At 37.7% G+C, this 12,731-nt stretch overlaps 1 protein-coding gene across 1 annotated transcript in view; it reads left to right on the top strand.

The window, feature by feature from the left end:
* The window catches only part of LOC130097528 (nesprin-1), a 104,078-nt gene that overhangs the window by 30,156 nt on the left and 61,191 nt on the right, over window positions 1-12,731 (top strand). Inside the window, exons 26-40 of the mRNA XM_056264402.1 lie at window positions 254-332; window positions 736-839; window positions 1,256-1,394; window positions 1,465-1,616; window positions 2,590-2,743; window positions 3,047-3,651; window positions 4,300-4,455; window positions 4,567-4,717; window positions 4,847-5,005; window positions 6,128-6,295; window positions 7,024-7,125; window positions 7,292-7,495; window positions 8,204-8,638; window positions 9,145-9,378; window positions 10,874-12,553. Coding sequence (XP_056120377.1) covers window positions 254-332; window positions 736-839; window positions 1,256-1,394; window positions 1,465-1,616; window positions 2,590-2,743; window positions 3,047-3,651; window positions 4,300-4,455; window positions 4,567-4,717; window positions 4,847-5,005; window positions 6,128-6,295; window positions 7,024-7,125; window positions 7,292-7,495; window positions 8,204-8,638; window positions 9,145-9,378; window positions 10,874-12,553 — 4,522 coding nt within the window. The remainder of the gene's footprint in view (window positions 1-253; window positions 333-735; window positions 840-1,255; window positions 1,395-1,464; window positions 1,617-2,589; window positions 2,744-3,046; window positions 3,652-4,299; window positions 4,456-4,566; window positions 4,718-4,846; window positions 5,006-6,127; window positions 6,296-7,023; window positions 7,126-7,291; window positions 7,496-8,203; window positions 8,639-9,144; window positions 9,379-10,873; window positions 12,554-12,731) is intronic.

Consider the following 12,731-nt stretch of genomic DNA (forward strand, 5'->3'; position numbering starts at 1 on the left):
ATACACAGCCTTGGTGAGCATAAGAGGCTTCTTTTACAAATTCAACCGACCCCATACATTTGAACGGTAGTGTAGGTAGTCTTCCTCAAACTCTGGCCTTTCTTATAGCCAGACTACACTAACTAATGTGGGCTCTTAAGTATTTCTATGTTTGTGTACTGTACATACTTAGTCATAGTATGTATATAAACTATAATTATAATTAGCTTTATATAAAAGTCTGCTAAGTGAACACGTGCATGTGTGTTCTCAGCAGGGGGGGAGCAGTCAAGGATTGTGTCCCGCTGAGAGAGACTTTACTGCTAGATGACCTAAGCCTCGTCCACTCACAGGTACACGTGCTCATGTGTTGTTGTCTGTGTGTGCGCGACATGACTGTTTTATCTCTTTTTGATCAGTGCAGTATTTCTTTAAGAGTATTTTTTTCTTCTCAGTCACTCAAACCAACATGACTTTACACTAACGGAACCTAAAGCATCTGTTTTAGCGTTATATCTGCCTGGTGTTAACATGGCACGTTTTCTTGGCATGGTCGAGTTTGCTTGTAGCCAAACATGGAGCTAAACCTTGTGAGAACTTCTCAGCTCTGATTGGATGTTGTTGACCTTCTTAAGCACATGGACAGCTCAGAGGAGTTAATCTGCTGAGATTGGTTAGGGCTGCTGAAGAGTGTATTTGCTTGTTCTGGGGGCGTTTGACCGTACTTGTAATGACACTGTGGTCGTTCTCCTTCAGGCTGTTGTCCAGACCAACATTGTGGAGATTAAACAGATACCAGAGAGAACCATCATCCACCCCTGTTCACCACAGGAAGAGAGGGTTACTGAATCTAAGAGCAGGTAAGCCCTTTTGATGCAAGTCTCTGCCTTAAAGTTGTTTAAAGAAGTATATATATTTGGCAATGGAAATGGCTTAGGACCCTTATATATATGTAGCTTATATGCTGCTACATTTTAAAATGCTCATAATGATTACTTAATGAAATAAGTAAATAAATAATTTAATTTAAAATATTTTTTATATAAATAACACATTTTTTATTTAAAAAAATAAATTTTGCTTTACAAGCATTTTATATTAATTTATTTATGGTTTATTTGAATAGGGACAGATACAATATACACAGATAAACCTGAAAACAGCCATCCAATGCAATTATCATAATGTTGGTAGTGAAAGCTAATACCTAAAAGCTAAACATGAGTACACGTTTGTAGCTGAATTAATCATATATGCATGTTTTTTTTTCTTCTAGTTACTGTGCTGCACAGTCAGTACTCCAACAGCAGTTGCTTGACAACAGTCAGCAGCTGGAATCAGAGTTTCCCATCAGCCCCGGCAGCAGCACCAGTATCTTTGCTGACTCACTGAGAAGTCAACTCAAGCACCTTCTGGTAAGTCTCACGCACCACTTTCCTGCATATAGGGTGCATTTTGTATACAAATGGCTGTGTGCTCATTTAGGCTCTGAAGGACCAGACGGAGGCTCTGTGGTGTGAGTTTGAGCTTCAGTATTCCCAGAGCTCTCAGCACATGGAGGATGGCTGTAACATGGAGCAGGAGAGAGCGCAGCTCATTCAACAGTGGAGGGGACAACAGATGTGCATTCAGGCCAGGTAAGACATATGTACATGGTCTCTTTCAAAACCCGGTGACCTGCCTACAGATGCTTTGCAATATGAAGTCTGTTTAGGTTTGTTTCAAATTAAACAACTAAATTATCCTGCCTGCTAAGATTTGTTCTTTTGGCCAAATTCTAAGGCCAATAGCCTCTAAGGGCCAGATTTCCTAACAGGGAAAATTAGCGAGAGTGCAATCCCATAAATGTGCCGATGGGAGTGGAATGTTGTGCGCTTGATCTACTGACAAATTAAAGAACACAGACCCTGCCGGATAATTTCCATAATGACCAACACAATCTACTCAGAGCAGCACAAATTAGGTTTAAGACATGCTTTTTTTGCGGGCGGTAAATAATGGCGCAAATGCCAGTAAATTATGGTCAAACCTTAGTAAATCACCTTGCATGATTCATTTGGATACTCTCCTCCCATACATTTTGCGTTTGAAAGGGAAACTCCTACAAATACATATGCAATATGCAAGGTCAGCCGCAACAATAACTGTGTACATGCCTTTCCAGTGCTAATTTTTATACTGTGAGTCGTTAGTAAATCCTGACAGTAGTTTTTAATGCCAAAAGAGGGTTTGCGCTGGCGCAAGCTGTTAGTAAATCTGGCTCATAGACTACAGTTCAAAAGTTTGGGGTAAGGTTTTTTAAATGTTTTTGAAAGAAATGTCTTATATTAGCCAAGGAACATTTCTTATCATTATCTATGTATTTCTGAAAAGCATTAATAAAAATAGTTTACAGTAAATAAAAATAATACATATTTATTGAAATCATTTGTTAGGTCTCTCATGTGCTCTATTTGTCTGGCTTACAGAGCTGTTATCTATGTAAAGCAGGTCCAAATCTATCACTTATGAGGACATTGGGATACTGCAAGGGAGCTCACTAGGTTGTGGAACAGAGATACTGTTAGCCATAAGTGGCACAATAATAATGTTATTTTATATGTTGTTCAGGGTGAAGTCCCTTGAAACTGCAGTAAAGCTGCTGGAGTCAACTGACATACAGATCAGACTGATTTCTGATCAGCTCAAACTGATCAGTCAGAAACCTCTGAATATTAGAAACTTTGCAGTTGCTGATGCCAGAAATCTACATGAAGACCTAAAGGTACAAATTAATTTTCATGCTTGCAGACACTTGTATATCTAAATGTTTTTCTCCCCTCCAGCTGACATATATTTTTCAGAAGTAGTTGTGTATTTTAAATCCTTTCATTTAGATGCCCTGATTTATTTGACGTTATGTATTGTAGAACATCTACTGTTCACATCATCACATGTGAAAGATGTCTAAAATGCTAGACTTTCCTAAGAAAATAGGACATTTGAAATCTTTGTGTAATGTACTTCACATGGATTGATGTAAATTTGCATGTTCAAACTCATTGTGACCTCTTTGTTATTTGTTCAGCGTCTAGATGAAAGTATTGAGAAAGAACTGTTTCTGCTTAAGAGTGATGGTTCAGTTAGTGACGCTGCTGATCTGAGTCACATTGAGCCCCAAGCCCGCCTACCCCTGCAGCAAACTCTCCACGACCGCACGAAATGCCTGGAGAAGCAAAGACAATGTCTGAGAAAGAGTGAATCGGCACTTGTGGCCCTCGAGAACCTCCTTTTCCAACTCCACCAGGTGAATGACGACCTTACTACAGCTCACAGCACTTCAGACCGCAGCTACAGCTTAGTCTCCATCCAGCAAAGCCTTCAACAGGCCAGGGAGGAATCGGTTCAGCTAGACCGACTGCTAGATGATGCCGGTATGGGAGTAACTTTGAATGATAAACCAGGCAGCTGTCATGAGATGGTGTCATCTTTGGCTCTGCATGCAGAAGAAGTTGAGACTAAAATGGCTGTAGGGCCGAGGCGACCTGACAGAGTTGGGAAAGGAAGAAAAAAGGGAGAGCAGAGAGTGTTTGGCAGGAAGAGGATGGGCCTGCAGGTCACCCTGAGGGAGGTACTGGCGGCACTGGAAAGACACGGGCTGAAGGATCCCACACTTCCTGCACTACAGCACAGGTGAACATACTTCAAAATTTGACTGTTTCTCTGATTTTTTTTTTTCTTTCATGTTTTGCATACTTGCATACAAGATTGTGAAAATTATTAAATTAAGTTGAATTTAAATTTAAGTTAAATTTAAAAAGGTGCTAGTCATGTTAAATAAAATAACAATTGCAATATAGAATATAAAATATAAAATAAAATGCAATAAAATAAAACAGTACTTTTTTTTCTTTGTTTTACACAATATTTCTAAAGTAATCATTTTGATTTAATTTAATTGAATTTGTTATGTTAAACAAGGAGTTATCTTAATTAAACTAACTATTGTAATACACGATATAAAATAAAATGCAATATAATAATAAAATAAATCAGGACTTTTTTCTTTGTTTTGCATAAAATATTTTAAAGCATAGTTTATACTCAAATAATAAAACAAGGTTCTAGTTATGTTATTTGTAATATACTATATTAAAATAATCTACAATATAATTGAAATAAACTATCAATACAATATATAGACATGAAGACAATTAATTACAAAAATATCAATGTAAAACAATGTGAAATGACTTTTTTTTTTTTTTTTATAATATATCAATTTATTACAATAAAGTAGATGATAAGTCTCAGTCTCACCAGTGTCTCTCTCTTTCTCAGGTTTCGCTTCCTGACAGACATGGAGAGTAAACTGGTTGCACTACGCTCAGAGATTCAGGATCTGAGAGATACATGTGCACAGACAAGCACCTCAGACACAGGCCTCAGCGAGCTGCAGGCGGAGTGGGAAAACGCACACAGAGCAGTGACAGAAAGGTGGCGAGAAATGCCTGTGATTATAGGAAAGCTCTTTGTTAAATGATGTTACGCTGATGGAATTAGACCATATTGCTAACTGGACACATTTGTTTCATGCTTCTATTTCAGTCTTGAGCAATGTGTCTCTCTGTCTGAACTACTTAAGAAGTTCCAGAGCTGCCGAAATCGATTGGGCAGCACTTTACAGAGAGCAGAGCAGACTATCTGTGATCAGGCCTACTACATGGGCAAAGACAAGCTACAGCTCCTGATCAGCAAGGTACAGGGCTTTTGGAAAATCCTGGGTACAGGGCTTCCATTCTTAGTGGACAGCAGATGGCAATATTAACTACATAATTTAGTTGAATTTAGTAGTATAAATGAATTTATATATTTTGTGTGTGTCCAGGTGACCAGTATAAAGTCAGATCTCAGTGGTCTCGGGGACGGGGTGGAGGAGTTCAGGGCTGTGTGCAGACAGCTTCAGTCTCTGATGAGAAAGATCCCTGATTGTGTAGATGCCCCATTTGAGAGTGAGGCTGACACCCTCATGGACCGCTGGCTTGATGTAGGGGCCCTCAATAATATATATATATATATATATATATATATATTCAATTCATTTCAGTTCACATTTGTATAGTGATTTTCACAATACATATTGTTTCAAAGCAGCTTTACAGAAAATGCATGCGTCTACATTACAATTTAGGCCCTGTTGACACCTGGTATTAAGATGAGTTTTTGTCGGTTGGATCACAAGTAGACGAAGCAGACACATACCTGTTTACACCTGGTGTTTTAATCCGTATCTTTTGTCCACTTTCAATCACTTTTGTCCTGATTTCTTCTCCGGTCTGTGGCCGGGTAAATGTATGTTTTTTTTTTATATTTCGATCTAATGAACAATTTACATTCGAACGCACCTGTAGATGACTGAAAAACACACGGAGAACAGCAGCTTTCGTTTCTGTTCTGACAGCCGCAAGACCACGCCGGACGCTGTGAGTGTGTGTTAGAAATAATGAATGGTGAGAGAACATTGTGCTTGGTACTTTTTTCATCTTTAAACCAGACTTGGGTCTCTAGCCAACAAAGTTTAAATCATGTCTGGCTAGCGCGCTTCCCATAATGTTTAGGCATTAGGTCAGTAGGCGTAGAGTAGGCTCTTTTGTGGCTGTTCGAACGCATTCAACCACATGAGCGTTTACACTACGAAAGCAATCCGGTCGAAATGCGTTTTCGTCTACCTCGGGAAGTGGTCAAAAGTGGACAAGCTCAAAACGTTTTAGACCCCGCTTACATCTGTATTTAGCGGCGTCCACTTGTGATCCAATCGTCCAAAATGCATGTTAATACCAGGTGTATACAGGGCCTTATAGTTATCTGTTATCAGAGGTGACTGTCCTAGTAATGTATTTCAAAAATGTACAGTCCATATACAAATCACTCAGTTAGCTAACATCATATATAAATTTTAGGCAAAAACAATTAACTAATTGAAGTAATTATTACAAGCTGTGAACATAATGATTACAATATAGAAAATTTCGCATTGGTGCATGTTGATTCAGAGTTTGCTTCACCTGAAGTCCTCGCAGGAGTCATCTCTTCACACACATGTCCTCTCTCTTTCTCTCTAATAATATTCTGTGTTTGCATTAACCTGTTACAAATGCTCTTATTTCAGGTCACTGAGAAAACAGACTGTCATCTGGACAACCTTCAAGCTGGGTTTTCTCTTTGGGAAAAACTCCTTCTATTGGCTGGAGAGGTAGAGGGCTGGAGCACCCAAAATCTGATGACACTTGCTCAGACACACCCCTTTCATACAGAACTTGACGTGTCTGCAATGCAGGTAAAACCTCTGTCCGCTAACAATTTTAGGAATAACTTTCAGATACACTTATTTTAGAATTTGAAACCAATGTTAAATATTTTAGATGGAACTTGAAATTACTTTGTCAAAAATGAAACAAAATAGGTATCATTTTATCTTATAACTTGTCATCTAATGAACATTTATGGAAAAGAAAACATGATGGTGAAATTTACACTACCATTTAAAAATTTTGGATTTTTAAAAATAAATAAATAATTTTATTCAGCATGGATGTAATAAATTCATTAAACGTGACAATAAGGCCATTTTTAATGTTAAATATTTCTATTTCAAATAAATGCTGTTCTTTTGAACTTTCTATTCATCAAAGTATCCTGAAACTGTTTCCAAAAAAATAATAAACTTTTACTGTTTTCAGCACTGATGATGGTAAATATTTCTTGAGCACCAAATCCGCATATTATAATGATTTCTGAAGGATCATGTGACACTGAAGACTGAAGAGTAATGATGTAATGAAGAGTAATGATGCTGAAAATTCAGCTTTGCATCACAGGAATAAATTATATGTTAAATTATATTAAAATAGATAATTTTTCTTAAAATAGATCATTTTGCCTTAATTAGCATGAAATACATTTTTTCTTTATCTTACTGACCCCAAACATTTGAACAGTTGTGTATCTTTTAGTACAGCCCCTCCTTTTGTGATGTTTTATATATTATATTTATATGTTGTACAGGATGAGTTGAAGGTTCAAGAGGAGAACATTGAACATTTCCATCGCAGATCTTCAGAGATCCAGGAGCTGCTGCAGAGTCATGAGTTCCCACTGGAGCTGCAGGTGATTTTCGGACAGACCAGGATCCTTTCATAATGCTAATTTATTCACTTAATGACATTTTTATTTAAGAATGCTGTAATGTGTCAAGTTCCACATGTATTAACCACCATCATAGCTCATCAACTCTCATCATCATATTTCATCAAATTCACTTGTTCATTTTTAGGTGATTGAGAGCCAGCTGAGGAAGAAGATGGCAGAGGTGATGGAGCTCTTTTCTGAGACCAGTGATGTTTTCAGACAGCTGGTTGTTGCCAAAGGCCAGGTGGCGTCTGATATCACAGATCGCCTGTCCTCCATCCAAACTATTACAAATGCTCTGAGCACACTGACCACACCTGAAAGCCCACATGCCCTCAACATCATCCAGGTGAACGTTTATATTTTAAAGTCAACATGAAATGGAAGTTGTGATAGTCTTTTCTTCCCTGTTATGACGTATATCCAAGTGAAAACCCTTCTTTAACAAGAAAGAATTTAGGATTTTGTCCATGGGGAATTGATTGGACCATTGGATGGTTGTGTTTTGCAATTGCTGTGATGTCTTGTGAGTGACAGGTTTACTTGTGCCAGTAAACATGTTATAGGGTTAGTTCAAATAGAAAATTCTGTCATCATTTACTCATCCTCATGTCGTTCTAAACCTGTAAGACTTTCGTTCATTTTCGGAACACAAATGAAGATATTTTTAATGAAATCTCAATGAGAGATTTCTAATATTAATCCAGATGAATTGAGCGGTTTAGTCCAGATTTTCGGAAGAGACACTATCGCTTTTCATGATGAAAATTTTAATTTCACAGGCTTTTATTCACATATAAACATTGATCAGTGAAAAGCTCAACCGAACCTGCTTGATGCAAAAGAACAACCTTCATTGGTTCTTGCGCAGTGGTAATTGCGCAGCTGACAATGGAGGGGACAGAAAGATCACTGATTTCATCAAAAAGATCTTCATTTGTGTTCCAGCATAGATGAACGAAAGTTCGGAACGACTTGAGTTCAAACTTTCAATCAGTAGTTTACTCCAATTTTTTTTAATGTGCTAATCCTTTAATGTAACCATTTCAACTGACAGAGCTTATTGGAGCAGCTGCAAACGGAGACCGAGCAAGCAGATGCGTTACTACAGCAGATAGATCTTCTGGCCAGCATTGCAGGTCTAGAAAACCTCCAGGCACTGGCTGAAGATGGAGCTCACCTTCAAGAAAGCATCTGTACGGCCAGAGAGCTGGTCATAGAGAAGAGAGAGCAAGCAATGAACCCCAACAGGCCTGAAAATCAGATGGTCCAAGACCCTAAGCACATCAAACCTCAGATTAAAAAAACTGAATATACTGCACCTGAGTTACAGTCTGAATCTAATGGTAAAACAGAGGAACAGAAACATGGAGGGAAGGCACAAGATCAGGCCTGCAGCTGGGCCAGTGAACTGTATCTCAAGGGGGAATTTCAGATTTCTGAGGATGAAAACAGACAGGTCACACTTGAGGAGAGACTCACAGCTGTACAGGTAATTTTCTTGTCTTTTGTCTGTTTGTTCTCTAAGGGTCTGCGTCTTTAAAGTGGCCTGAACTGAAATACAAAGCAGTTTTATTGGGAACATGTTTTGTTTTGAGAACTTTGTTTCTTAGTAACTACTTTAGTAAGAGTTATGCACTGACTGTTAACAGCAATTCAAATTCCATTTTAGTTTGTCATATAGTAAAAGGAACATCTGACGCACTAAAGGAAATTTATTTTTGAACAGCTGACATTATCTGGGCTACAGAGACTTGATTTCTATTTGCTTGATTTTATTTTTGACAAAAAAAATTTGTCAGCAATTTTTTTTTGTTTTAGTCAGCAACATAGCTCACAGACTATATATATATATATATATATATATATATATATATATTTATTTTTTGTACCTTTTTTTTCGTTATTTTACTTTTCAGTATTTAATCAGTTTTAGTCTACTAATTGATTAGTCCAGACGTCTAATGTAATAAGACTAACTTGGTGAATTCTTGGTAGGCTGTAGAGCAAGTGGAAAGAAGCCTTCTGGAGGTTAAGATACTGTCGGAAGTCCTGCAGACAGGCTGTACTCCAGAGGGTCAGGCTGCTGTCTCCCAGGACCTTCAGACTCTGTTAGGAAAGGCATCAGCCCTGAGGACTTGGGAAGGGGACTCTGATCCAGTTCAGAGCTCTATACAATGCAATGAGCCTCAGCAGCCTGGAGTATCCACAGAGGAACTCCATTCAGTTCAGGTTAGTGTTATGTCACTTTTGCACAGGATTTAAAAAAAAAAAAAAGTTACAAGCAGTAATGGTATATTTCTTTTCGAGTATAATTATCAGTTGCCTTATTTATATCGTCCCAAACCTGTATGAATATCTTTCTTCTGCAGAAAACAAAAGAAGATATTTTGAAGAATGTTTCAACTTTTTTGTCCATACAATGAATGTAAGTGTGCTCCAAAAAAAGCATTGGACCCCACTGACTTTCATCATTGTATGTACAAAAAACACATTTTTCAAAATATCTTTTTGTGCTCTGCAGAAGAAAGAAAACCATACAAGTTTGGAACGACATGAGGATGAGTAAGTGATTACAGAAATTAAAATTAAAAGAGAAAAATATGCCTGTGATTATTCCTTGACAGGCGTACATTTGTTTTTGTTTTTCTTTGTGGGTCTGGCTTTGGGGTCAGCAGGAGTAAAGTCATTGAGTGTACTACTGTGGTGTGGGCACAGGATAAGTGTGTTAAATGGAGTGCCCGCTCTGTACTGACTCTAGGCCATTAATGTAGGACGCCACCTCATTGCTTTTAAGTGCTTGTTTTTTACTTTCTGTTTTGTAAAAAAATCCTTGTTTTGCTCTGCTTTTCTGATGTCACAGCTTATCTTTAGACTGCATTATCACCATTATTGTGATCTGCCTCATGGTTTCTCAAAACAGGTTTAAAAATAGTTTAAAAACTGTTATGCTCACCAAGGCTGCATTTATTTGATCAAAACAGTTCAAAAGTAATATTACAATTTCAAATGACTGTTTTGTATTTTAATATATTTTAAGATATAATACATTCCTGTGATGGCAGAGCTGAATGTTCAGTATCATTACTTGTCTTCATTGTAACATGATCCTTCAGAAATCATTCCAATATGCAGATTTGGTGTTCAATAAATATTTTTTTATTACTATAAATACTAAAAACAGATTAAATGCTTAACATTTTTGTGTAAAACTTTTCAGGATTCTTTGATAAATAGAAAGTTCAAAAGAACAATTTATTTGAAATATAAATCTTTTGTAACAATATAAATGTCTTTACTGTCACTTTTGATCAATTCAAGTCTTCTTGCTAATATATATTTTTGTAATTAAATAATTAAAAGTATTTCATTTTTGAGCCAAAACTTTGTAATGGTAGTGTAAATCTTAAAATGAAATAGGAAAGCCCATAAGTTAAATAAATTATGTCTTAAAAGGATAGTTCTGCGTAAAAGGAAAATTTCTGTCATCGTTTACTTACCCTCATTGTCAGTACAAATATGTATGGTTTTCTTCTTCTGTAGCACTGAATTGAAAGATCTTCTGAGACCAGTGTTGAACTTACCTGATTTAGACTATTGAAAACAGGGCTGATCGAAGGATGCAGCATTCATTATAGATTATTAAAAAAAACACACATACAGTACTGTATATTGCTGAATTATGTTATGTTCTTGAGTCATAGCAGTTCATTTCCTTGTTTTGCAGGTTGCCACTGGCAATGTAGTGGATGAATTGTATCTAATGAATGTAAAGATGCCCACAAAGGAAGTCAGTGGAACAGAGGATACATCATGTTTATCTTTCTCAACACAACAAGCAACTGCAGATGTTGAGAACCTCCCACCAGGCCATGACACAGATGATCAGCAGTCCATGTCTAGATCTGAAGAGAGGGGTGAAACTGGATCTGTAATAAGAGAAGATGACAGTAAATCCTCCCATGGCTCATCTTGTGGAAGCCAAAAGCTAGTCTTTACCATAGTGCTGGACTCTGATCTTACCAAACCCAACCAGAGCCCAGAGGCACAAGCTATCCCAGCTTCTACAACTAAATGGGATACTGTTTCAGTTGTTCATGATAGGAACTTAGAGAGATCAGATGATGGTTTGAAACTCTTGGAAGCCAAACCAAATGTTGATGTAGATGAAAAACATGCTGTAATATGCTCTTCTGATGAGCCTTTTCGTTTTCATTCCACATCAGAAGTGCAGTTTAATGAAAACCATTACACTGATAATGTTGAACCCACCCATTCTACTCCAGACCTTGATTCCAGGCCTAAACCTGAGAAGAACTCATCTACTCAAGCATTTTTCCCAATGGTTTCATACCCAGAGAACCATCATGCAAGCTCTGGAAATGCAAAGAAAGTATTTACCATCATCCTCGATGTTGATTCTCCTACATTATCATCAGACAGGTGTCAGTTACTGTCTGGTGATAATGTATCGGGCCCTGAAGACTCGTCCATGGATAAATTCTCCCAGACAGAGGTAAAAAATCAACAGAGGAAACCTGAAGGCCAAGATGCTAAAGGAGGCCTTTCAGAGAAGGACAATGTGAAATCAAGTAGTTCTGAGCTAAAGCCAGGACAGAAGGAAGTAATCCAGCCCAAAACCCATGAGATCATGGAGATTTACATTCAAAAAGGTGAGAAAGAGAAGCAACATGAAATCATAGAAGCAGAAACATCAAGCCAAATGGATTTCCACACTGGAGAAGGCAATGATTTGGGCTCTGTAGTTCATCAGCAGGATGTCACAATGTTGGAGAGTCATGATGAGGATAAGAAAAACAAATTTGTAGAGCCCTCAAATGAAGCAAACATACTTAAAAAGCCTCCGAATGTTGCTAAAGGTAGGAAGAAGAACAGGAAATCAGCTGGTGTGAAACAAGCAAGCAATATCAGTAGTAAAATGCTGAAGACATCTAGATCTGAACAGAAGAATAAAACTGACTCAGAAAACCTTCAAACTTCTGAGGTCAGGCTGCTGGACATCACAGATACTTCACTGACTGTGTCTTCAGACTGTAGTCACCCAAATACTGCAAAGCCATTTAGTACAGAAGACAAACTAACAAAAGTTGTGGACGCTGTGCAGCCAGAGACCTTGAATCTTCGAAAAACTGAGACTAAGGATGAACAATTTGAGACCGTTAGCATCTCACTTGACGGAGAAGCCACAGGTAGTGTGGTCTTAGCCGCAATGGAGACTGTAGAGTCAGCACATACAGAAGACTCAGAAACAATGCTAACAGATGCTTCACCCGTTATGAGAGCTGAATGTATTACACAAATCCTTACTGCAGTGCCATCAAAGTCACAGCTTCACCATGCTGAAGCTGAGAGGACAGATGATTCAGATGGCAGTTTCCCTTTGCAGGTAAGATTCACATGGATGTGTTCTTATAAAAATGTGACATCACTCCCAAAAATCTTGGTGGTCATGTTCAGCACCTGAATGAAATGCTTTTCAAGCACTTTTAATGTGTTCATTCAAAACCTTTTTAACCTTATTGTTTAACAGGATTCAGAAGAACGCCATTTGTTATAGCTGTATA

This window comes from Rhinichthys klamathensis, unplaced genomic scaffold (assembly GCF_029890125.1).
Source record: "Rhinichthys klamathensis goyatoka isolate OS25496 unplaced genomic scaffold, OSU_Roscu_1.1 h1tg000221l_1, whole genome shotgun sequence".
In the NCBI taxonomy this organism is placed as follows: Eukaryota; Metazoa; Chordata; class Actinopteri; order Cypriniformes; family Leuciscidae; genus Rhinichthys; species Rhinichthys klamathensis.